Here is a 24,173-nt window from a genome sequence, read left to right on the forward strand (position 1 = left end):
AATCCAAAGCAGTTTAGAAGCTTCTTTGTAAAAATAACTGGAAGATCATATTTAAGCAAGGAAAAATGTTATGAAGGAAGGTATGCATTCAACCCGTCCGTTGAAGAAACTGAAAAAGATACACTGTGGCAGCATGAGTAGTAAAATGGCTTTTCTGTTGGTCAGTCCTTGGTGTGGAAGTTTTACTCTTCCAGCCATCTTGGAAATAGGAATTGTGATTTTATGTAAGACTTGATCCCAAGGGCTATGCTGTAGATGGGGGCCACACCACAGGTATCACTGCTAACTTTATGCCTGAAAACATTAGGAGATGCTCCTCAGAACACAACCTGCTACACTTCCTGAAATTAATTTGGATTATGGACTGCTCAATCTGAAAAGTCTCTGATGCAAAGATTTGCATGAAAAATTCCTCCAGTGTTTTCCAAGCCCACTCCTTACTTCCCTTGACCTTTACTCAAATGCAAAGCCACCCTACTAACACCCATCTAAGCAGTCAAACAGAAACAGCTCTTAGTTCAGGTTTTCCTTTTCCTGTGGCTTACCTCCTCCTCACACTGTGAGCCACAGCCCAGAGCCCATAGTCCTGGCCTCTGCTACTCTTCCTTGCCATCTCCCACTCAATCCTCTGTCTCTGTCATGGACAAGGGGATGCAGTTAGAACTGAGTTAGGACTAGAATTCAGAAAATGACAACTAGAAAAAAACAAGTTTGGGCTGCTGCTTGAAAGGCTCCCAGGCTTCGAAAGATGATTGAGTTGAGCAGCGTCCAAGGATATATGGGATTCTCTGCTAGCACATAGTCACAGAGCATACATATATACAGCAGCATCTTTAGCCTACCTCTGAAATATGTGGGAAGGATGAAACGCATACATATATTTACCAGAAAACGGGCTGCAGTGGAAAAGAGCAGAAAGGGAATATTCATATGCAGTTTGATAATCACAAAAATGTTGCCTACCACTTTCACAATCACCACTTCAAGATGGGTACTGGGTATCTGCAAAGGCTAATTAAACTCAGAAATAGGCTCAGTATATTGATAGTTTTTTTATAAGGATCTCCATCATTTCTCTATTTGTAACCTTTGTTTCCTGTCTTTCTCTCTTAATTTTCTAAAGAGGAAAATTGGGCCATTTCCAAAGTCAATGTTTGTGACAATCTGACCAGGCTCCTTTTTTTTTGTTATTTCTGGAAACCCTTCAGTTTCAGATTATTTTGGATGCCATTGTACAAAGAGAGATGGATTTGAATCTTTGGATTTCTTAAATAGGGCATTTAAAAAAAAAACCAAAAACAAAAGGGTTTCTTATTTTAGCCATAAAGAACAAAGCATGTACAGAAAGGGATTTCAGAACAAGCACATGAGTGTCCGTCTTATTTTCTCTCACTGTAAAAGTGGCCTCGGTCACTGCCTTTGGCAGTCATAAGGAAATAATTTTCAACTCATGGAATTCGTCTGTAGGATATAAGAAGCTGAAGGCAGATTAGACACCAAAATCATTTTCTTATAAAGAAAACAAAACAAAATGAAGCCTAAACCTATCTTTTTCCTTTCCCAAGTCATTGAGGTGTCTGCTCCAGTTCACGCTGAATACTTCGGGTGAAATAACTAGAAACACTTCACTGAATGCAGTGAACTTTGGGTTAGGACTTTATTCACAGTCATTGACGCACCACTCTGTAACTGGAAATAACAGATAAACAACTTCCCTCTTGCTGAGATGATAACCCATCGTCTCAGGGATGTCCTGGTGATCCCCTATGATACAACATGTTGCAATGCCTATCTATCAAACTTAATTCTATTTGCAGCTGGCAAGATTTCATGCCATCCAGTTGAAAATCATAAGCTTTACGCATACATGAACGCGTCAGTCATTATCTGAACTCTGACTAGTACAGAACATTGCAGCAGCTCCTCAGCAGTGCAGTAGATAGCGGGCACACCAAGCCTGTTCTTTCCTGTAAACAACTTCTCCCTAACTTATTTTCAGAAACACAGCTGTCGGGTCCCTGTGAACTCAACAAAGTATTTGTAAGTCTGGGTTGAACTCTGCTGGTGACAGCACAGTTTTGGTCAGAACAAATCTATACTATAAGCATTAAGGCTTTCTTATAGGCTACATCAGGGTGATGAAGTACAAACACACAGCAGCTGGGATCAGGCTCTCCATGCATTTCTATTGGAACTAGAAAATACAACTTTTTGGCCAAGCTGTTAACTATACATGAGACATGAAGGTTAATTTTTGAAAATGTATGAACCGATTACTTACCTAGTGGAAAGAACTGGAAGAGAAAGGTAATTATATAGTGTACTTCTGTAAACATGTTTATTGAAACCAAAATAGTAGGACAGGACGAGATAGGAGTTGTGGAAAAAATAATTCAACTGACGTGATTGCAGGGGAATTGTTACGGGGTTATTTAGATCAAGAAAGATGATGCTCCTCTAGCTCAGACCTGGACCCTCTCCACCAGTTCCCAACATCTAAGACACAGAAGCACTGTCGGGTCATGGAGTATTTCCAAAGGCATGCTACTGCATTTTTGGTCCCTTATCAAGATCATGAGTGACGCTGAAAATGCCACCCTCGATGTTGTGGCAGTCAGCATTCTGACTGTGAGAGAAGCTCCTAAGGAGAATCCAAATGTCACCTGCATAGCTAATGCATCTGATATGGTACCTGCTACCTACCGATGGAATGCTGGGATATACAGTGCTGAAGTGTTAACCATGTCCTGCAAGCTGATCAATAGAGGAATAAATTTGACAATGCTGACAGGTATTCAGATTATTTTAATTAAAGCAGTTAAAAAAAAAAAAAATGCATCCAGAAAGATATAGAAAAGATAGCAAGGCAAAAGTTCTTATCACAGTGTTAGGAAAAGAGGAAGAGACAATGCTTTGTATGATCTGCACCCTTGCCTTTATCGATTCCTTTGAAATGATGGAATGTGTTTCTTCACACCAGAGGAGAAAGTTAATGGCAGAGTAGATGGATGGAAATAACCTGAGGTGATTTGTGTTCAGATGAGGCTGGTGAATTGTGGCTCCCTTGAGCAGGAGCATTTAGTCTCTAAGGTGTACAAATAACATACTTGGAAAACTGCAAGTTGCAGGTTGTAGCCTTGTTTTATTTGGCTGTCCTAACTTTTAACTGGGGTTCAATAGATCCAATTTTTCAATTTCAGACCATTAAAGAGAAGAAGAAAGAGAAGCTGTAATTTTTTTGTCTGGACTACCTCATGATCTTTTCAGCACATAAAGGTCACCTACAGCCGATATCAATAATCACACTCTCTATAGTTTCCTTAAAGTTCATCATTTTAGAGAACCACTTCACAGGTTACTAAACCAAACCAAATTACTGCTCTGCAGAAGTGAATTGGTGCCTTTCCTATATAATTTTATATGTTCCCTCTGGGTCTTCTCTATTCCAAGGCCTTCAAGCATTTGGCACAAGATTTGAAACATGAACTGACTATAAAGGGCTGGAATTATCTGGATGTTTCAAAAGTACCGTTTCAGTCAGATTTCACTAGGAATGGTTAAACATGGAACACCCCCCCACACCCCCCTTTTTTATTTGAAAAGGAAAACTGGGAGTCAGAATGCTGTAATTCATCTATACACATGACCAGGGGCAGAAATGTATCCCACATTTTCAAAATGCAATGAAATTCAGGATGTTGGTCAAACCTGGCACATAATTTCCCAAGGTGAAATGTGTTCACCAATCTGATCTGAGACTCTCAGAGCTGCAGGGTCTCGTGGCCCTTGTTAGGCAGCCACAGCTGAGTCACACAAAATTACAGACTGCTTTAGAAAACGCAGTCCTCCAATCTGAGTTGTTCTCATGGAAAGTGTGGATCACGTTACAATACATTGTATTTCACAAGAGTAAAAAATGTAGTGAGGGCTTGACTAAGATTTTTTTCAATGGGAAATATATTAGAAGTTATTCCATTAGTTCACTTTGACGCAATGATTGTTTTCAAGCCATTCAAGAAGGTCACCTTCAGTAAAATCACATTCTAGTTAGGACTCTAAAATCCAGCAAGGATTTTACCTTTTAATTTAATACATACAGTTTAAAGATTCTGTGTTCCCATGCATGAGAGAAGATTCATGTTTACATCACTTAATGTGCATGCTCTATTCAAAGACAAACTAAAACACCTGTTGAAATAAATGCAGTTATCCTCATTTACTTCAGTGTAGCAGCACCCTTACAGTATCAGCATATCTAACTCAAATTATTGCTCTCATCTTGCAGGAGCTGCACATTTATTTCTTGATAACTTCCTTTCTGCTGTTTCTTTAGTTTCAGCCTATGGGCAGCTGCAAATAAGGATCAGGTTATGAAGCTTTTACAACAGACTGGAATGGGACACAGAGGGTTATGAAAAATTCATAACTCTTCCACAGTATTGAATGAATCAGAGTGTAAGATTATGTTCTTTTTAGGAATGAGGAAATCCCCGAGTATTCAAACCTATATAAATATATTTTAATAACGACTAGCCATGAAAAGGAAGGCTTGACAATTCAGCTGTAGTTGTGTGACTATAAAGGGAAACTGCAATGTTTCCCATCAGGGTATAAATGGAGATCTTAAACATCTCTAAAAATATGATTTTCTGTGTGCAGTGAAAACCCTATTGATATTAACTTTTCCTCCCCATTTAACCTCATAATTCAATTTGCCCCTCTGTTTCACAGATGGTGTCCTACAGCTTGTATGTAAAAATACTATTTCTTTCAAAAAGGGCTCTATGAAATCAGTGCCTGCAGATAAACACTGTTTGTACTTAGGCACTGCTTTCCTGACAGGAGCAAAGGAAGGGCTGTATTTGCACATATTATGAACATCTTAAAAATAAATGAATGGATCAATTAAAACACTACTTTCATCTTCTGGTGTTTTTGAGTGCCTAAAGTTTATCTCCCATGCAGAAACTAAATAACGTGTTTGTGAATACTTGTGTATAAACTTCACTACCACAATGCATTTAGTGTGTGGGCATCATTTAAACCAGTGAAATCAAGAAAAATTAAACTAGTCATTGTCTTGGTTGCTTTGTTGGGTTTTTTATACATCACTTCACTTGAAATCTGGGAGATCAGATACCCGCACTGCTCTGACTGTTTTATCTTTCATTTCAGTGACTATTAGATGAGAACTACACCAAAGATTTAATTTGAATAAGTCAGTGCAGATAGAGTAACAAAGAAAAATTAAAGGGATTACAAGAAGAAAACAAACTCTGTGTGGTACAACTGTGTATTTTGTCAGTCTAATGAGCAAGAATAAAGCAATTCCACAAATACTGCAAAGCTTCCTTTCTTTTTTCGGCTGTTCTTGATGTTCTAGCAACATTGGAGTTGATGGTTTACCCCTAATTAAATATCTATTCATTATATGACACAGAAATATTGCAGCACTTACTCAAAAACAATTACAGAACATTTGAATTATGCAGCATAACATTTTTTTTCTTCTCCTGTCACTTTTCCAGGACTATTTTAATGTATATACTTCATTTTTATAAGTAACTACAGCCACTATGACTTAGCCTGTGGTTATGCACTTAATCAGATATGAAAAGTTCCATTAGCTTGCTGCGTGAATATCTTCTTACAGTATATTACGGGAATTCAGTATTGGAATAGCTACGAGTTCACACTTGAGTAATAACAGTCACAATGTTGCAAATAGGAAACAAAGTTCCTTTGGGTAGCCTGAAACATCAGCATCAAGAGGCGCTCTGGTAATGCCCAGGCACCCTGTATCTCTTTGGGAAGGATGATGGGATGACACCACAGGGATTCCTCTTCTGGTTGATGCCTCTTGTATTAAATCCATGCTTCCTGGACTATATTTCTCATTCAAGCCCCTACGTTAGGCATTAAATAAAATAAATCCTTCCAACTGGGGAAATAGAATGCTTTCTAAGATCACCCTCACACAAAATAACCTGGAATAGTGGCTCAAAGGTATTGTTCTGAGCAGAAATTCAGGCCATCACCTCCACTTCACCAACTGTCCTGCTACTGACAAACGTATTGAAGACAGCTTATAGAAAAGAATTAGCAACGCATCTCCACCCAGAGTGACCCCAGCTGGAAAAGAAAACCAGCAGGTGATTCAGTTCAAAACCCCAGACAGCTGCAAGGGATGCAGGTGAAGCTAGAACTCCTTCTAATAGTTCTAATCCAAAGCTGTTTGATTGAACCATCTTGTTTTATTAACTTCCTTATTTCTACAGAATTATATGTGTGTATGTGTATATATATGTGTGCATGTATGCGTATGTATATTTGTATAAGTACATGCACAGTCTTTTCTAATTCTGCTGAAGCACATCCAATACTTAAAAGTCATACTGTCCCACTACCCTCCAGTTTTTTCTGGCTCTGCTCAAGCTGCTCACCTTTTCCTAGGAGCTCTTACCCAGGGCAGGGCTGTTCAGAGAACATGCAGCCTTAGCCCACAGTGGCAGCTGTTCCAATGACACTCTTTATTTTTCCCTCTGTGTCAGCAGCTCTCACAGAGGATGACACACTCCCTCCCACGAGAACTATCAAGGTAGCAACTAAAACTAGGGAGGACCTTTCTTGCCCATCTATACATACACTTAGGGGCAGCTCCCACCCGTGTTGACAATTCACTTGTGTTTCTTCTGCGGTGGGATTCTTGGCTGAATATTGAACAACACTGAATATTGTTATTCTCTCACATAGTCAGCAGCTTCCTGAATTCACCAAGCAGCTTACTGCCCCATTGACAAGCCTTTCAACATAAATAGCATGAGTGAGGCATATTTTATCACAATTCGAGTCCCAGCCTTTTTCCTGAAGGGTACAGCTATACTCAGAACTGTTTTTCTCCCTCTTTCTTTACTCCCTACCTTCCTGGTTTGAAACAAATATACCCAGTGCTGTGCAAACCTCTACAGACATTTTGAACAAGCAAGCCTGAAACCAGCAAAACTATCTCCCTTCTCCCTGATTGTAAAGCAGTTAACACAACATTTCAGGCATGAATTTCAAAGATACGGAAGCAGAAAGAAAGGCATCTCCCACTGTGGCCCCTCAGTTGCTACGTGCATGCTGGAAGATGTTCCCAGCACCCAGCCCACTGCTGGCCAGACCTCTGGCAGTAAAACGATCCAGATACTGTACTGTTGACTCCTGGAAGATATGAACAGGCGGGGAGAACAGCGCAAGCGCTGAGCAGCGTGACCTTTCCCTCAGTGAACGCGGGCGGCAGGGGCAGCCAGCAGCCTGTTTGTGTGCCGCAGCACCAACTTTCACCTACTTCTGCTATTTTGATCACATTGGGAGCCCTCGGCAGCTCCTGTGGCTGCAGCGGCGGGTGATAGAAAGATGAGAACAGGAAGATATGAGCCTTGTTCGTAAGGCTATTTCTGTCCTTTTTTTTTTCCACTCAAAGGAACAAGTAAACATTTAGAAAACAAATGTGTTCCTGGTTTAAAGTATCAAACTGGCCACATAAATGCAGACCCACACACAGGGTGGGTGCTTGGCCCTTGGGTGCTGCTGGAAGTTTCACCGTGTGTGGCAAGTACACCTCACGCCCTTCAGTCAGCAGATGTTCCTTCCACTGACGTTCAGAACTTCCTGGTGGCACTATTAATTTCCAGCCCGACGCACTGCTCATTCTAGGTCATTGTTTGTGCTTACTTACAAATGTTGAATCAGAGGTTGGCTTTGTCCCTAGTAGAAGATGTGTGGGGAGGTTAGTCTGGTTTCCTAAAAGAAAGAACTTCAGTATTGCCTGTTCACCTGTTTGCCAAGCCATCCCTCCCAACCACTGACCCATTTCAACCTAATTTGAATAGATAATTTCTCACAAACTTCCTGCAAACTGGCAGATGATTTAGGTACCTGATGAAATTTTGTTCCACACTGTGCAAAGAACAGGGGAAATTCAGCCAAAATTCATTCTGCTGAGGTGCAACAACCCTGCCAGTTGACATCACATTCATTCTGGCTGGTCAGGAGAGAGGTCTCACCCCAGTGTGGTCTCTAGTGCTGTTGGTAGGTGGGTTGGGAAGGGCAGCCTTCCATTTGTGTCCCCACAGATAAACAGGTAGGGGTAAATCAGCCAAGACACTTTCTACAAGACCTCAGCAACACGAGTTCCAGTCATATATTCTGGCCAGCTGGGAGCACTGCTCTGACCTAAATAAAGCACACTGTGTCTTTGGCACCCAGGGTGGCATTTACTAACACTGAGGAGAGGGACAGCTAACTGTGATGGGTGACATTTAGGGGACAAATGAACAGGAACCCGAGCTTCCAACATTTGACTGCTATGGATGTCACTGCTGTGCAAAATAATAATAATAATATGCTAACTCAGCTCCATTTTCTTAAGGATAGCCAGCAAAACATGACTGTGATTGAGCAACTGAGACCATTATCATTACCCTTTCAAAACATCTCAGGGTAGTTCAGAAGAGGATAATTAGAATACCAAAATGACAGAAATAAGATTGTATCAAATGAATGCTGCGGTTCAGATCCTGACACTGTTCTTCACTATCAAAACCATTTTCTCTAAACATCAGCACCTTGTTGTGTGCACTGGGGCTTCAAGAGGAGGAGGAAATGGCAGTACTGTAGTTAGGACAGCTTGGGAAGTTACTTCAAGTGGTTTAACTTTCACATCCTGGCCTTCACATGCTGTTTGGCTGATAATGAATCCTGATTCAGTGTTACCTTTTCACATAGGTTAGTTTTCTTGGACAGCATTCAGGACATCCTTAACAACTGTGTCCCAAATACTTCACTTCTGTTCACACAAATGGAAAATCATATTGATCAGAATGCACTCTGCTGCATCATCTCTCATATGAAGAATAAGAAGCAAATTTGTATTCTAAAGTAGACACATTTCTTCTGGAATAATAGAACTCTGTTAGTTGAAGAGCTGCTGGTATATAAAATCCTTGTAGAAGTCTGTGTTGTTTTGAGGAACACCCAAGTTTTGAATGATGGGAGCCTTGCACTGTTTGCTAGGCAATGTTTCCTATATTTCCTGCATTTGACTAAAAGGAAAAGAAGGGGGAAAAAAAGGGTTTCTGTATTGAAAAAAGTAAACAACAGAAATTATTTCCAGGAAGCATTTTTCTATTCAGAATAGGGTCTGTAATAAGCCTACTTACAGAGGTAATTCAAGGTGTTTATATTAACCACAGTCAGCTCACCAGCAGATTAAAATGAAGTGTCTCAGTAGTAACAGAAACAGAGACCTTATAAACAAGAATAACGTCCGAGTGCACAGAACTTTCTTGATTCAAATTTGACTGCAAAGCGTTAGCCTTGAAAATCCTGCTTCCCCTTCATTGGTACCTCCAGGAAGAGTATAAAAGAAAACAAAAACTGCCACTCTCACATTCTGTAACTGAAACCACATTGTAGGTTATTTTCCCTTCCATGAATCATCTACAACTTGCAGGTAAAAGAAGTTTAACAGTCAAAAGCAAAACCCCAACGTTCTTTCCCAAATTTTCAACTTCTGGCAAACACTGGAAAAATCAAAGAGGTTATGTTTGTTATGATTAGATATCTTCATTTTGCCTCATTACACATTTTCATATGCCAACATTCTGTCATTCTGGTAAAAAAACTTGATCAATCTGATGGAAAAATAACAGAGTAATTACCCCGTGGGGAGCAATAAAACAATAAAAGAACAGGTAGAAGAGAAAGCAGGGATAATAGACATAATGACTAGGAAGACAAAAATGAGATAAAGGTTCAAAAAAATGAGAAGCTAAGTGTTTTCCTCTGCATGGTAAAGTCTATGGAGTTCTTTTTAGGAAATCTTCCTTCCCATGAAAGAGTATGTATATTTGTGTATGGAGATGTATATAGAAGTGTATGTTTATTGCTACGTGGTCCCACTGTTAAGATTTGGGATGCCAGGAACTCCTCTGCTGAAGGTTGTGTTATTAAAACTGCCTATAGTGCTGTAGCCTGAACTTAGTAAAATATCGACCAGGTTGGGGATCAAAGTTCTCCCTTCTTTGAAGAGATGCACAGACTTTTCCCAGCCCCTCTGCGACTGTGGAACATTGGCTAACAGTGAGAGAGCAGTTTGGTCCATTAGTTTCCAGGTCAGCTCTAGAAAAAATGAGGACTATTGGAGCTTTGGGACCAGTGCGTCACCAAAGCAGCTGGCCGCAGAGATTTGGCCACTATTAATCCTGGTCACGATGATGACCTACACGTCAAACACTGAACCACGGGGTTAAGTTAGAATTTTGCTCCCTTTGCAATTCAGTGCACAGATCCCAGATTTTTAACAATTCCGTGCTAGCAACCTCTAGGCTGACTGCAAGGCAGAGTCTGCAAATGTTACCATGTTTTCCTTTTTTGCTAACGGTGGGCACCTGAGTGCTTCAGGGCAGGTAGTGCAGCTGGGGCTGGGACCAAGGGCCGCGTTTAGCCCGAGGGAGCACATCCAGACAGGGGACAGGGGCAGGGGCTCGGCCGGCCCCCGAGCTCCGCAGCCAGTGCTGAGCCCTCGGGTCTCAGCGAGGCTGCACGGGGCTGACATTGCCCTGTCACCAAGGTCAGCGGGCACGGCGCTGCGCCAGGGCACGGAGCGGCCCGGTGGTACTGTCACTTCCCCACGAGGCTGGCGACACGCCACCGCGAACGGGACAGGGCGTGCAAGCGGGGGCCGCCAGCTGCCGTCACGAGCCTCTGGACTCCGTCGGCGGGGCGGGGAGGGACCTGCGGAGCACCGCCCCCCGCGGGGGTAAATAGAGGCGGCACGTGAAGGTGCCCCCATAGGCAGAGGGGCAGAGAGAGCCCAGATAGAGCTCAGCGCCTCGACAACTGACCGAGTATCCCCCGACCGCCAGCTCTGCAGCCATGAAGGCCGCCCGCATCGCCTTGCGCACCGCTGTCCCCCTGACTGGGTCCGGGTCCGGCAGTGTCCGCAGCAGCCGCTTGCCGCAGGAGGTGGAGCAGTTCTCCCGTTTCTCGCCGTCCCCGCTCTCCATCAAGCAGCTGCTGGACTTCGGTGAGAGCCCAGGGGCGGCGGTCAGCCCGGGGCTGGGACGGGGGGCGGTGTGGGGGGGCTCGGGGCGAGCTGAGGGTGACCCGGGGCTGTCCCCCCTCGGCGGTGCTGGCCGTGCTTAGGGGAGGTGGGATGCGCTGCGACTCTGTTAGGGGTTGTTAATGGGGTGTGGGAGGCGGTAGTTAATCGGCTGATGGATGTTTTCGCGTTCTGCGGCGCACGTTATTAAGGAGGAGTCATTAAGTTTGTTCTGAAGGAGCGAACAGGCTGTACCCAGATCCGATTACGAAGCTGGCAGCTGTGGGCTGTGCTGTTCACGTGGCACGGTCGGACCAAAGTGTTTACAAAGGCTGGAGAGCTTCGGGAGGATTACAGCGTCACCACTGCTTCCCTCCGTCAAAATAAGAAGTGCAGAAGTATGGAAGTGTCTTGCTGTCACACAAACACAGCAGATGTGTACACACATAGAGCTGGCTGCTGATCACATACTTCATTGCAATCGTTATAGTACTGCAGTCTGGAAAGGTGGCAGTTTGGACTTGTGTACCAGAGAAAAATAGTTTTCCAACGTGCTTTTCTTGGATTTGTTTTATAGGCTCGACAAATGGGTGTGAAAGGACTTCCTTTGCATTCTTGCGACAAGAGCTCCCTGTGAGGTTTGCGAACATACTGAGAGAAATTGAGCTTCTTCCTGATAAACTGCTCAGCACCCCATCCGTGCAGTTAGTGAAAAGCTGGTAAGTGAAAATGACCCGGACTGAGCTTGCAAAATAACACTGATTCAACAGCTTAGTTGTCGTTGATGCTTTTGAGTAATAGAAGGCAGTAACAAAATAAGCAGGGGATGCAAGGCTTCCATTCTTTAGCAAATGGCCTCGACCTGTGAGGTGTTTATCATTCAATTAACATCACCTCTGTAGTGGGCAGTAATTGGATCAGAATTAACCTTGTTCTACTGGTACAATTGCATCACATGCATAAAGAGCAAAAGTGTTAGAGTAAGATCCAGAAACTGTTCTTAATCTAGTAAACTACAGTAGTGCTTTTGCAATTTGCGTCAAGGCTGTCAGATGTCATTAGCAAAGAGGCTCAAGTACTTAGCTTGTGTCAAAGCTGATCAGACCTAGAAACATTTTTGCTCAGGTACTTTCCTAATGTTGATCTTCTTTCAAACTGCCTTTCTTAACATCTTGAATTGTAAGAGAAGTCGATGTTACTACAGTGGTGTTTTAAATACTGTTCTGGGTGTAGTAAGCACAAGAAGGCTTGTGTGACTTCTAGGATTCAGGCAGAAGTGACCATCTGTGTTCCTGTACTTAGGTGGAGCTTTGTTAAGATTTATGACTTGAACTAGACATTGATAATCTTGTTTCTACTAATAAAAATCAACTGATAGCATGTTTCTTTTGTGTTTTCAATAGGTACATCCAAAGTCTAATGGAGCTGGTTGAGTTCCATCAGAAGAACCCGAATGACCAAAAAGTCTTATCTGAGTAAGCTTTCAGTTTATTTCATTGACCTTTTGAACATGCATTTGATTTTTCACAGTGTAGTCACTTCAGAATGACCATTGTCCTGAGCTGAAGTTGATAATCTAGTATGAAGTGCTGGGCACAGAGCAAGCTGGTAGTATTTCTGATTAAGTTAAGCAATGCTTCTCATATTAAGACTCTTTCAGTTATCTGTTCTGCTTAATTAGATATTAACTTTATACTTGCTTCCATGTAGTCTTAGAGTGATGTTCTAATACAACTTTTTTTATCTAGTTTTATAGATACATTAATTAGAGTTCGGAACAGACATCATGACGTAATCCCTACAATGGCACAAGGAGTAATTGAATACAAAGATACATTTAAAGTAGATCCTGTCACCAATCAAAACATTCAATACTTTTTGGATCGTTTTTACATGAGCCGCATTTCCACCCGGATGCTGATGAACCAACACAGTAAGTAGGAAATCTTATCTGTGGAAAGACTTCATAGAACCGTGGAACAGTTTGGCTTGGGAGGGACCTTAAGGATCCTCTAGTTCCAACTTCTGTCTTCAGCCACATGAAAAACAACTGAATGTAAGCACAGCTCAGAACTGTCAGAGAGATCTGTTTCAGATGGCTTTGTGAGACACTGAGAAGTTAGATTGTATGACTTAAAGTAATGGGGGAGCTTACAACTAGTCTGTAGTCCAGAAAGTAAAGTCTCATTTGGAAGACAAGGCAATTCTTTTGCATTTGAGAAGCCTTTATATTTTGAACTGCACACAAGTCTGCTGCCAGTAGATTGCCTTTTTAAATCTAAAAAGGCATAAACAGTACTCATATGATTGTCTGCTGTGATTATACTCAATATAACATTGTTTTATAGTATGGCAAGTGTGATTAAGTACAGTATTTGTTTTCATCCAAACAGCCCTTCTTTTTGATGATAAATCCGGATCAGGTCACCCGAGGCACATTGGGAGTATTGATCCTTGCTGTGATGTCGTTGAAGTAGTGAATGGTAAGTGTTCTGATGCCATTAATGTGATCAGCATTTGGCTGCGGGTAGTTTGGGTAGGCAGTGTGTGAAGTGTAAGATGTTGAGTTTCTTGTTGAAATAGTTGAAAACAGTCTGTTGAAACATCAGCTTTTGTAGTATATAATATATAAAGTACCAGTTAAAAAAGTAGCAGGCCTAGCAATTGTCAGATATGGTAGGAGTGAGTTAAAATCATCTGTAGTGTTGAAATCAACACTACCTAACCTTATATAATACTCCAGATACATCTGTTTTACAGAATCACCAAATTGTACTAAAAAATTTGCCTGTGCTGCTGTAACATCCTGTTTAGTCTCAGTTTCAGTGCACGCAGTGGATGCAGCATTATCATGCCCTGTAAAGCAAAGACTTATAGTCTGTATCACCTTAGCAGCTATCACAGTTAGAAGTTGTACGTTGCCATGCATTAGAATGTTCTGCAGCATGCAATGCTCCATTTCACGTACTTTACTTAAATATTTCAGATGCTTTTCAAAGTTCCAAGATGCTGTGTGACCAGTACTACTTAACGTCTCCAGAACTGAAACTTAATCAAGTAAATGGTAAGAAGAGGGCTTATGTCTTATATGTTATTGTAGCCAAATCAATGCCTTTAATGAATCAAAAAACTCTCATTACTATAGCCATGACAGTTCATACCATTTGATTTGTGTTGTGGTATTTCCTCTCTGCTTTATTACTGTCACCTCACATAAGCTTTTGTGTCAGGTGTCACTGCATCTTAAACATGAGATTTCCTGAGATTATATTTACAAATTTGAGTACAAAGCTAGTCTGTACATAAGTCCTCAGAGAGGAGCTGTGTATCTGGGGTAGGAAGAGTCTGTCTACTGACTGAAAAATGCAGGTTCTAGTCTAAGCTGTCAGCATTTGGGATCTTAAACTGGTGTCCTAACCTCTAAAATCCCTTGCATGTGGAATGGAATTAATAATTATTAAGCTGGTGATAATTATTACCTAAACAAAATTGTTCAGTTGGGAGGAAATGTCTAAATTTTGGACATTTTCTTTTACCACATAACTTGCTTAATGTAAAATTTGGGTGCAGTACCAAAGACAAACAGAACTATCCTAAGTCTTGGTTGTCTTTCTCTTCCTCTAGGTAAATTTCCGGGAGAGCCAATTAACATTGTCTATGTTCCATCTCATCTTTTTCACATGCTCTTTGAGCTCTTTAAGGTATGTCAGTATGTGTTGTTGCTTCCTTCAGTCTTCTGAGCAGGAGCTTCACTATTGTTCTATAGCTATATTTGAATGGAGTTTTTGCATGGGACAGTGGGATTTATAAAAACTTATCTTACTATGTGAGAAAAGAAATATTTTCTAGGAAAATATTTGGATGCTTTCACATAGTGGTAGCAATGGGGACAGGGTATGGTAGAGGGAGTAAGTGGTACATGGGGTTGTGACAGCCACAGAGCAGTTCTGCTATGTGTTAAGTAATGCATTTTGAAGTAGTAAATAGTGCTGGACTAGTGTCCTGTCAACATGGGGTGCTGGGTTCTGGCTGTTTATAATGACTACTGAACTCAGTTTTTCCCCTAGACGCATACTGACTTCAAAGGGTGTGAGTTTATTTAACTTAGATTTGCCTGGCTAGATGTTGGCAAAAACTCATCTTTCAAAAAAAAAGAAGTAATCTTTCTAAATGTGGAGAGGTATTTTAAGTGTGAAAGCTCTTGCTCTTTATATGTAATGTAAGTTGCAAAGTGTTTCTTAAAGCAAGGCAGTGGTAGTAATTGGTGATAACTGTGCTTAACTTCTGTGAGGTAATAGGAATATTAAAATAATTTGATTTTAATGCATAGATTCAACACTGATAATGGCAACCTTTATTTCCGTAGAATTCAATGAGGGCAACAGTTGAATTTCAAGAGAACAGTCCTTCCCTCTCTCCAGTTGAAGTAACAGTTGTTCTAGGACAAGAAGACCTGGCCATTAAGGTATCTCCTTGGCCATCTACTATATGGCCTTAATATAATCCTTATGATTGCATGTGCTGTGGCAAGTTCCATTAGAATTTGCCACAAGTTCTGTGACAATGATCCAAGTTAACTTTATTTTCCTTTAAATCAGATCTCTGACAGAGGAGGTGGTGTTCCAGTAAGGAAAATTGAGCAGCTGTTTAGCTACATGTATTCCACAGCACCACGGCCAACTATGGATGATGGTAGACAAACTCCTCTGGTAAGATGATTTCAATGCTCAAGTTGCTATAAGTATTGGGCAGGTTAATAATAAATAATGAACACTGTCTACCTTATTGCTTTGTAGGGTGTGCAAAGATTGAGCCTCATAGATAAGAATTAACATTCTATGAAATAAATTTAATAGCTAGCTCAATGAATGTGCCTTCAAAGGTATAAACAGAGATGGATGTTCTAACCTAATATGGTTTTTCTTCTACTCCAATGACGATAATTTACTTGATCTTCATTCTCACTGTCATTAAACTTATTAGAAGTGCTGTCTTTACAAAGGCAAGCAAAATGGGATAAGTTAAGTTTTGTACTAGTAGATACCTAACACTAATCAAGCTGTACTAGCGTGAAAACTGGACAAGGAAAAAGCAGATGTGTAATGTGTGAAAGTAAGACTTGGGTGTATCTACATCTTCTCAATGGAGATTCTTTTTAAACAGTCAATTTCCATATGAAACTGTTTAGAGGTCTTTTCTAAGTGGTCTTAGGAAAGAGATCTTAGAAGTCCAAAGTGCAAAGGACTTTCAAAGTCTAGGGTCTCCGGAAATTTTCTGGCTATTAATTTCTCAGTCTTAAGAGCTAACACAGTTCATTTTTTACTGTACTTTTTAGGCTGGCTTTGGATATGGCTTGCCAATTTCCCGTCTATATGCCAAATACTTCCAAGGAGACTTAAATCTTTACTCTATCTGTGGTTATGGAACAGATGCTATTATCTACTTGAAGGTATGTATTTTGATTGACTTAAAACTAAATAAACATTAATAATAATTGTTAATGCAGTAAAGTGACTACTTCAACATCATGCTATAGGTGAATGAATTCTCTGATGAATAGAAAAACTATTTCTAAAGAAATGCCAGTATGTTTAAATGAGCTGTTTTTTTGTTGATGTTCAAGATACTTAGCTGTATCTTGAATAAATACTGATGAGAGCTTGAAATCAAATTCAGAGGTTGTTCTCTTGGGTAGATTTGATGTCTTCTAGTTTATAGAAGATAAAGTATGAAGACAAAGTGAAATGACAGAAATTAGATGCGAGTTGCAGATATTGTTTCCCTTACTGTTCTTTCTTTGCTCTGACAAGAAAGTCTATGTAAACTAATCATGAAAGAGTCTGCATAAGCCCTTTGCAGAATATGTAGGTAGGAAAGGATCACATTTTGAAGTTTCTCTGTAGTTCTGTGTATTTCTTTTAGTGCTTTCAGGGTTATTTTGAAAACAGGTAACAGAATACCTTCTAAAGCCTGTACAAATGCATAAACATGACCTGGTGTTACTGCATTTGTCCTGCAAAGTTTAGGTTGTGAACTTAGGTACAAGAGCAAGTTAACGGTTGCAGCTATTACAGAAATGTTTGTGTAAATTTACTTTGTGGTGTCACATTATTAATCCTTGATGAATACTGCATGAATTTTCTCAGTGTAATTTCTATTTCTTTTTAGGCCCTATCAACAGAATCAGTGGAAAAACTTCCAGTTTTTAACAAATCTGCTTCCAAACATTACCAAACAACTTCAGAGGCAGGTGACTGGTGCATCCCAAGCAAAGGCCCAAGGCAGACTGCAACTCTCTGAAGGGAAGTGGATACTAAAGGCATCCAAGGGGATCAAGCTGGCTTATCAGAGACTAGTGTTTGGAAGTACTCATCTACTTCCAAACAAGCAAGTTCTTCCACTGCAGGACTGGAAGAAGAGGAAGAAGCTAAAGATGTTATAGCCTAGTCTGTATACATTAAATGTAAAATCTTGCTGTGAACTTCAGGCTGAGGAAAATAGAAATGCATATATGTCTTTAAAGAAGAGATATGTGTATAGAGGAAACTCAGGCTATTTTTGTTGTGATCAAAGACTTTATGTGGTAGAGAGGTGTGCAATTTGAGTCCTGTCTAATGCTTGAATTTTGATACTGATAAATATATCAGTTAAGCTGGTACCTATTCTAGGAGAAAAATATATATCAGCAGCTCATCTTGCAGAACTCCTCAGGTCAATAGATGTACCTGTACTTAAAAGCTGCATTTAGAACATCTGGAAGATATCCTTTCTCTTGGCTGTCAGACTGCCGTGTTATAAGCATCATCCTAATAGACCCTGACCAGGAAGGAGGGAGGGAGACAGTGTTTTCCACACATAAGGAAGTCATGTCTTAACAAAAGAAGCAACCTTATATATTCTAGTAATCATTCTTAAGTAATGTCTTGCTCTGAGTTGCACTCCATTTTGTGTTTTATCAAGCTGTTAATGGAAAAGCCAGTGAAGTAAGGCTCCTGTGCATAAGGTAACTAAGAGATTTTAATGAAGCAGCTTGGTATTAACAGCCATGAGGCTGGCTTACATCTAGCCTATATCTCAGTGCTCAGGAAAGTACGTGCCAAGTAAGTTAGGTTTTTCCAGGAACTGAAGTCAGACTTGCAAGTTGAAATGAAAGGTTTTGGTGACGCTGTGTTATGTGAGCATGACATGGGAAACAGCATACTTAAAATGTTATCCCGTGATTCTTTTTTGTCAGTCTGTTAGATAACCAGCAGGTTCAGTGCACTAAACCAAAATCTGTCTACTACCATCTTTGTCAACTATGTATTGGACCGCACTGTCTAAAGGTGTATGGGGATTTGACACCTTGTGAGCTGTAATGAGCACTGACAGTCTATTGGGTTTTCAGGAAGAGTGGTGTTGGGAGTAGAATGTTCTAAGAACTGTTCTTTGTAGTGGAAGGATCTTAGGAAATGAGACTGAAAACATCAACTGCACTGATAACTTTTATGAAATGCCATAGGGGAATTGCCACAAGAGGAGTGCCAGTGGGAGAGAGCTGTTGAGGAAATAGTCCATTCTTAGTAAGCTTCTACCTTTCTTCCCTATGTGGATTTTTTTTTTCCCCTCCTCATAAGTGAAGTAATGGAATTTACTTAAAGTAATGGAAGTTTCTCATCTGGACAGTCAAGGTTCATCAGGGCTGTATAATGTTACTTGAATTATTGACTAACTAGCATCATTATCTTAACTGTATATGATGATTGGAAGAAAGTTGCAAATACAGTATTTAAAGCGTCCTGCTCAGTGATGTGACATTATTCCAAAGCAGATTTGTATTTGTTGGGAAGAAATCTACTCTACAGTCTACTATGAATAGCAAATGCGATATATGAATAGCATGTGAGAGAAAGCTAGATCTACCTTTTGTGTTCTGAAAGCTTCTTGGGGGTAGATTTTTTCAATGGAAAATAAAGTAGTATTCTGTTCACTTATTTCTAATAGGAAGTTTAGAAGTAATGGTGATAATTACTGAGCATATTGACTTAAATACTGCATTGAGGCAACTCTTACCACAGTGAATAAGCTGCAATCACCAAAGGTCACCAGTTCAGGAATATTTTCACTCACTCAGTGAATGAAATGGATACCAAAACTGAAATATCTTTCTCTAGAAAATACAGGTGTGAAAAAACTGCTTTCACTGCCATAATATACTTGAATACTTTGACCTTGTATTGAATATGAGGTCACAAAATATGCCTAGATTGTTATTAAGTAAATACAGTACCTCTTTGCACTCAGTAATGTTTGGATGTGATTTATGATCTTGTGATAGACTGTAGATCTGTAACATTGCAGCTTCAAGCTGCAGTAGCTGAAGCTGTGTCTGTCTTAAAAGCATCTGATGCATGTGGGTGCTGTAAATGAATGTCTGTAATAGCACTTGCAAATATGGGCTTTCTGGATAAGTATAATCTCAAAAGTTCTATATGCAGAACATAGAACGAAGACAAATGTGTGTAGCACTTAAGGAAACCTTATGGAGACTCCTTTAGTATTAAACAACTCATTAAGGGCTATCTGCCTAGATAAAATGCTATTTTTTTCAGCCTCTACTGAATTTTTATTTCTGGAAATAGAGGTGTAGTTTTAAGCCTTTTACCTGTTTGTAGATACTGAAGTAATTTTGTAATAAAACCTTTCTAATGATTGTGTAGTGTCTTTCTTTCTAATGATTGTATAGTGTCTTTATTTCTGTGAAGAAGTACACTGCATGCATAGTTCAATTTGAAGTTTCAAGAGACATCAGACCTGCTATATGTGATGTAGTTTCAGGTTGTGAAGAAGTCAAGTCTGCAGTTAAAACAACTGCAGGAGGGAAGAAATAGGAAACATAAACAACTTGCATAAGATAAATCAGTGACAGCCTCAAAGTGAGTGGTTTCAGAAGCCAAGTGGGTAAGTGACAGACTTCTTGTCTGTCATGCCCAAGACTGCTACTGTGCAACAGTTGCGGGGGAAAAATCAAGTTATTTCACTGCCAAATGAAGATTCCCAACAAACTGCACTTCATGTAATGGCTTCTCACTGGAGATCTAGGTGATAATCTCTTTCCTTGCACAGAGCATATGCTGTATAGCTCTGGAGCAATAGGACAACTGGGTTGTAGGGACTGGTTTAAAATGGAACCATGGCTGTTGGACAAAGCAGACTGCTGCAATAACACTCTCCTGCAACTGGTCCTTTCACTGACCTGTGTTTTCCCAGCAATATACTACCTTTGCCTGAATTTCAGTAAGATGGCCTAACTGTTAGGGTGTGTGCTATGCAGCTGTGAGAGCTGGGCAAGCTGCAGATGTGGCAGCCTGCAACAAGCCTCTGTTCTCAGGCAGTCTGTTCCAGCCCAGTTCCTGTTGTCTAGAAGGCTCCAGAAGTTGAAATTTCTTTTTCTGACACAAACTCACTGAGTGCAAGAGGCCGTGCACCCAACTCCTGACTCAGCAGACCTTGGAGGTGCTGTGATTGGCTTGCTTTCAGCATGTCAGAGGTGCAATGAAATTGGCAAGTTTAGTCATGGCTGAATGACATTCTGGTTTCACAGAAGATAAGCAGCTGTTGTACCTCCCAGCCCTTTATCCCTGATCTGGACATTACAAAGGTTCCTGAAGTTAACAGAAATAACACCAAAACATCCACTGTTTTCTCCTCTGGGTTGTTAGATAAAATGCTTAGCACAGTTACTAGTGCCTTGGGCACCCCTCCAAATTAATTTCCCTGTGTCCAGATTAGGGGTTGTTCATTATCATCTCTTTCCTATTATCTCACCAAGCTCTCAAATGCACCAGACTTTGCCCTCAGTGTGTGGTAATGTCCCCTTTACAGCTTTATTACGAAATAAACCTCGATATCTTTGATAAGGAGCACTACTGGACTAGAAAAACAACTTGTTCTCCATGCAGTGGTGCTGATGATCTGAGTAATCAGGTTATAACCCCAATAACTCTCTGTCATTAAGTCCTTTTTGGTAAACAGAATGTAGAGATTGGCATTTGTCATTTCTTGGCTGAGCTAATTGGTGGGGGTTCTGGAGAGGCATTGTAGCGCAAAGTGGAAGGGGCACTTTTCAGTTGATGTCTGATTTTGCCCTTCTTAGAAGGTGGCAACACAACTCAAATTCCTGTTTTGTAATCCTGTAGTTCAGGAATAAAAGTGGTGTTGTGCTTGGCTGTGCTTACATCCTTTCAGAGAGAGAACAGGGCACCCTGGTGGACATCTCACCATTCACCTTGCAGGAAGGAAGGGCAGCAAATCCTTGCAGGGAGTCTGAATTCTTCTCTGACATCTCAAACACCAGATGGCACAACAAAAGACTGAAACTCAATCTTGTCTTTGGAATATTCTCAAACTTCTTCATGTTGTTTTTTTGGGTTTTTTTTTTATACCAGTACAAAAATATGCATACGTTATCAAAGCTGCTCCTCATCCCATCCCCTCTATATTCCTTAAGAATAAACAGGTAATCATGGTGCAGTCTTCTCTTATCCAGGCTGCACAGACCCGGGTCTCTCAGCCTTTCTTCACTTAGGAGTTGCTCCAGGCCCCTTTTGTTTAGAAGCAGAGCCTTCTGTGCTGTGTTACCTTAGTTGACAGGGCCGGAAAACTGAGAGCTTTGGCAAAAGATTCAGCACACCAAGTACAGAGTGTTATCACAGCCCTACATAAGTATGCATGCACATATGTGGGAGCTGACTGTCTAAGCTCCCATTCTGGTGACCAGAGCTGATATTTCCTGAGGCTCATTCTAAGCTCATTCTAAAGTAGACACTCATTAGCTAGCTGAATAGTTCTCCCATCTTCAGACAACTCAATTAACTGTGATGGGACCCTTGGTGCCCAGAGCACATACAGGCACCTATGGCTTCAGCTGCAAGTTGATGCCCAGCCCATTCATTTACCCAAAAATAAGAGAACCAGTGCCATGCAAGAAGATGTGGTGCATTCTGCCTGTCTCCCATCTGTTGCTATATAAGAAGAGTGATCTGCCCCAGGTCCTTTGATCTGCCCCATGCAAATACCTTGTATGGATGCTCCTGGATTTCTCAAGTATCAGTGAATGTGTCTGCTTAGGTAAATGAGTCAAACCTCCTTGCTAATTCTGGACGGCTGTGGGAGGCTGCAAGTACACAGAGTTCAAAACAGCGTCACCGCTGTCATTGCTGGCTAGCAGATAGATGGTGGAAAATCCCAGACAATATTTATTCTGCAGCAGATGCCAGCAGGAGCACTGCAGAGCTGTGTCAGCTGGGGGTTCAGACTGGCTGCAGTGCCTCACAACAGCAGCAGGCAGTGAGGCCTGCGCAATGAGAGCACCTGATAGCTCTGCCCAAGATCCTGCAGCCTGCAGGAGCCATGCTGCCTCTGCCTGGGACATCCCATTACTTGATAACCATCATGACTTTACAGAAAATTAGGAGTTAGCTGTAACTGATGCTAATTATTAAGACTACCGATAAACTAGATGCACTGAAAGCACTTTTTGAGTGCACATTCTTATGCCTGTGGTCCCCTCTTTTCTAGAAGCACAACAATCCATGACACTTCTGGTTGATTTTTAACGATCTGGTACACAGGGCGGAACACTTGGCAGGGTTCCTTGCCCTTCCTTCCAATTGGGGTAGCATGCTTTTCAGTCCGTAACATGCACTGCAAAGCATATTGGTGGCCTACAGCCACTCCCCTGCTTGCAGAGTGTGTTATTGGAGGAATTCAGCCTTCGTGATAGGGTCGTTCAGATGGTTTATGCCTCTCTGGATATTAACGGGCATGTCATTGCTTCACAGACCATAGGAAGCTGTTTGCTCAGGCGTAAAACTTTTAGTGTTTTTTTGTTGACGCAGAAGATGGTGTTTGTGCTTTGGTAGGAGCTGAAATAAAACCTTCTGAACTCACTTGACAGTTCTCCCTTGTTTCTAATCAGCTTCACTTCAGGTTTTACATAATGAGGAAAGCTTCATTCCAAAAATGTTACTGGGGAGACTCTTAAGTTCTCATGATCTCTACCATTTGTGGAGCTGCCCAGAAACAAACACTGGTCCAAATCACTCCATGTGTGGGTCCTTGGGAGTCTTGCCTTCATCTTCCTCTGTACTCCCCACTACTGCTTGGGTTCCAATCTGTACCCTGTGCACTTATCCCTTGTGGCTGGAGGATGGAAATGGTGCCAAAAGCTTCTGATGATTTTTCAAGGCCACTGGATGATCAGTTCACTTAAGCAAACAATAAAAATAAAATTCACCTTCTGCATACTCCAATGACAACATCCATGTTAAAGCTGCTGGAGAAATGGCAAAGCTATTCACTGGATCACCACCAACTGCTACAAGCAGGCCTCTGAAATTATATTGTAGAGATTAGTATTCAGAGCTGACTGAAAGAGATGTTTTTATCCTTCTCTGAAGACCTCTTGTTGCCTTCTCCTTTGCTCTGCAATGGAATTATATTCTCCACCTGGGAGTATTGGTGCTAAGGGAGAGGATGTGCCCTGACTTTAAATCTACATCACTGCAGTCAAACAGAGCAGAAAAGAACCACAGATCCTCCTATTTCCTTCCAGGAATGAATACATCCACTGCTACAGGAAATGAGAGTTCTGTTCTCAGCAGCATGAACTGTCAGGGGGCGGTCAGTTCATTTCATGAGAACAAACAGGAGATTCAGGCAGAGTTGTTGGCTTTTCTTTACTTTTTCTTCAAACTATGTTAATGCAGCAAGTTTGCTTTTCTTACTCCTAAGACATTTCTAGCATAATCAAAGTACATTTGTGTATGTTATATTAATTTTGCACTTACTTATAAAACTTGTTTTTAGAAGATCATACTTTCCAGAAGTGGTCAATTGTTCTCACTTGTAAGAATATAGGTAAAATATCAACATGCTGCCTCTAAGCTGGTTTGGGAACTTCTGTTGATTTGATTTCCATAATGAGCTTAGTTCTTTGAAACATGATTCTAATGTACACTAAACCTTTATTTTCTAATTTTTAGGCAGTATGAAGTATAATACAATGTGATCAGCATACTAAGCAATGTAAATGTTGAACAATAGA

The 24,173-nt window shown here is 40.9% G+C and overlaps 1 protein-coding gene across 1 annotated transcript; it reads left to right on the plus strand.

The window, feature by feature from the left end:
* Positions 1-10,835: 10,835 nt before the first annotated feature.
* PDK4 (pyruvate dehydrogenase kinase 4) lies at positions 10,836-19,778 on the plus strand. The gene is made up of 11 exons (XM_015853647.3): positions 10,836-11,071; positions 11,664-11,805; positions 12,490-12,561; positions 12,835-13,019; positions 13,480-13,569; positions 14,073-14,150; positions 14,711-14,787; positions 15,453-15,551; positions 15,685-15,795; positions 16,422-16,535; positions 17,255-19,778. The coding sequence occupies exons 1-11, from the start codon at positions 10,921-10,923 to the stop codon at positions 17,384-17,386; spliced, it is 1,251 nt and encodes a 416-aa protein (XP_015709133.2). The 5' UTR covers positions 10,836-10,920; the 3' UTR covers positions 17,387-19,778.
* The last annotated feature ends 4,395 nt before the right edge of the window (positions 19,779-24,173 follow it).

This window comes from Coturnix japonica, chromosome 2 (assembly GCF_054131305.1).
Source record: "Coturnix japonica strain WE chromosome 2, WE-NBRP24, whole genome shotgun sequence".
Taxonomy (NCBI): Eukaryota; Metazoa; Chordata; class Aves; order Galliformes; family Phasianidae; genus Coturnix; species Coturnix japonica.

Excerpts from the sequence above, each read along its gene's own strand:
- PDK4 (XM_015853647.3), top strand. The coding sequence starts at position 10,921 with ATGAAGGCCGCCCGCATCGCCTTGCGCACCGCTGTCCCCCTGACTGGG. Across the intron at positions 14,151-14,710 it reads GAAACTTAATCAAGTAAATG|GTAAATTTCCGGGAGAGCCA; the intron begins GTAAGAAGAGGG and ends CTCTTCCTCTAG. Across the intron at positions 15,552-15,684 it reads AAGAAGACCTGGCCATTAAG|ATCTCTGACAGAGGAGGTGG; the intron begins GTATCTCCTTGG and ends CCTTTAAATCAG.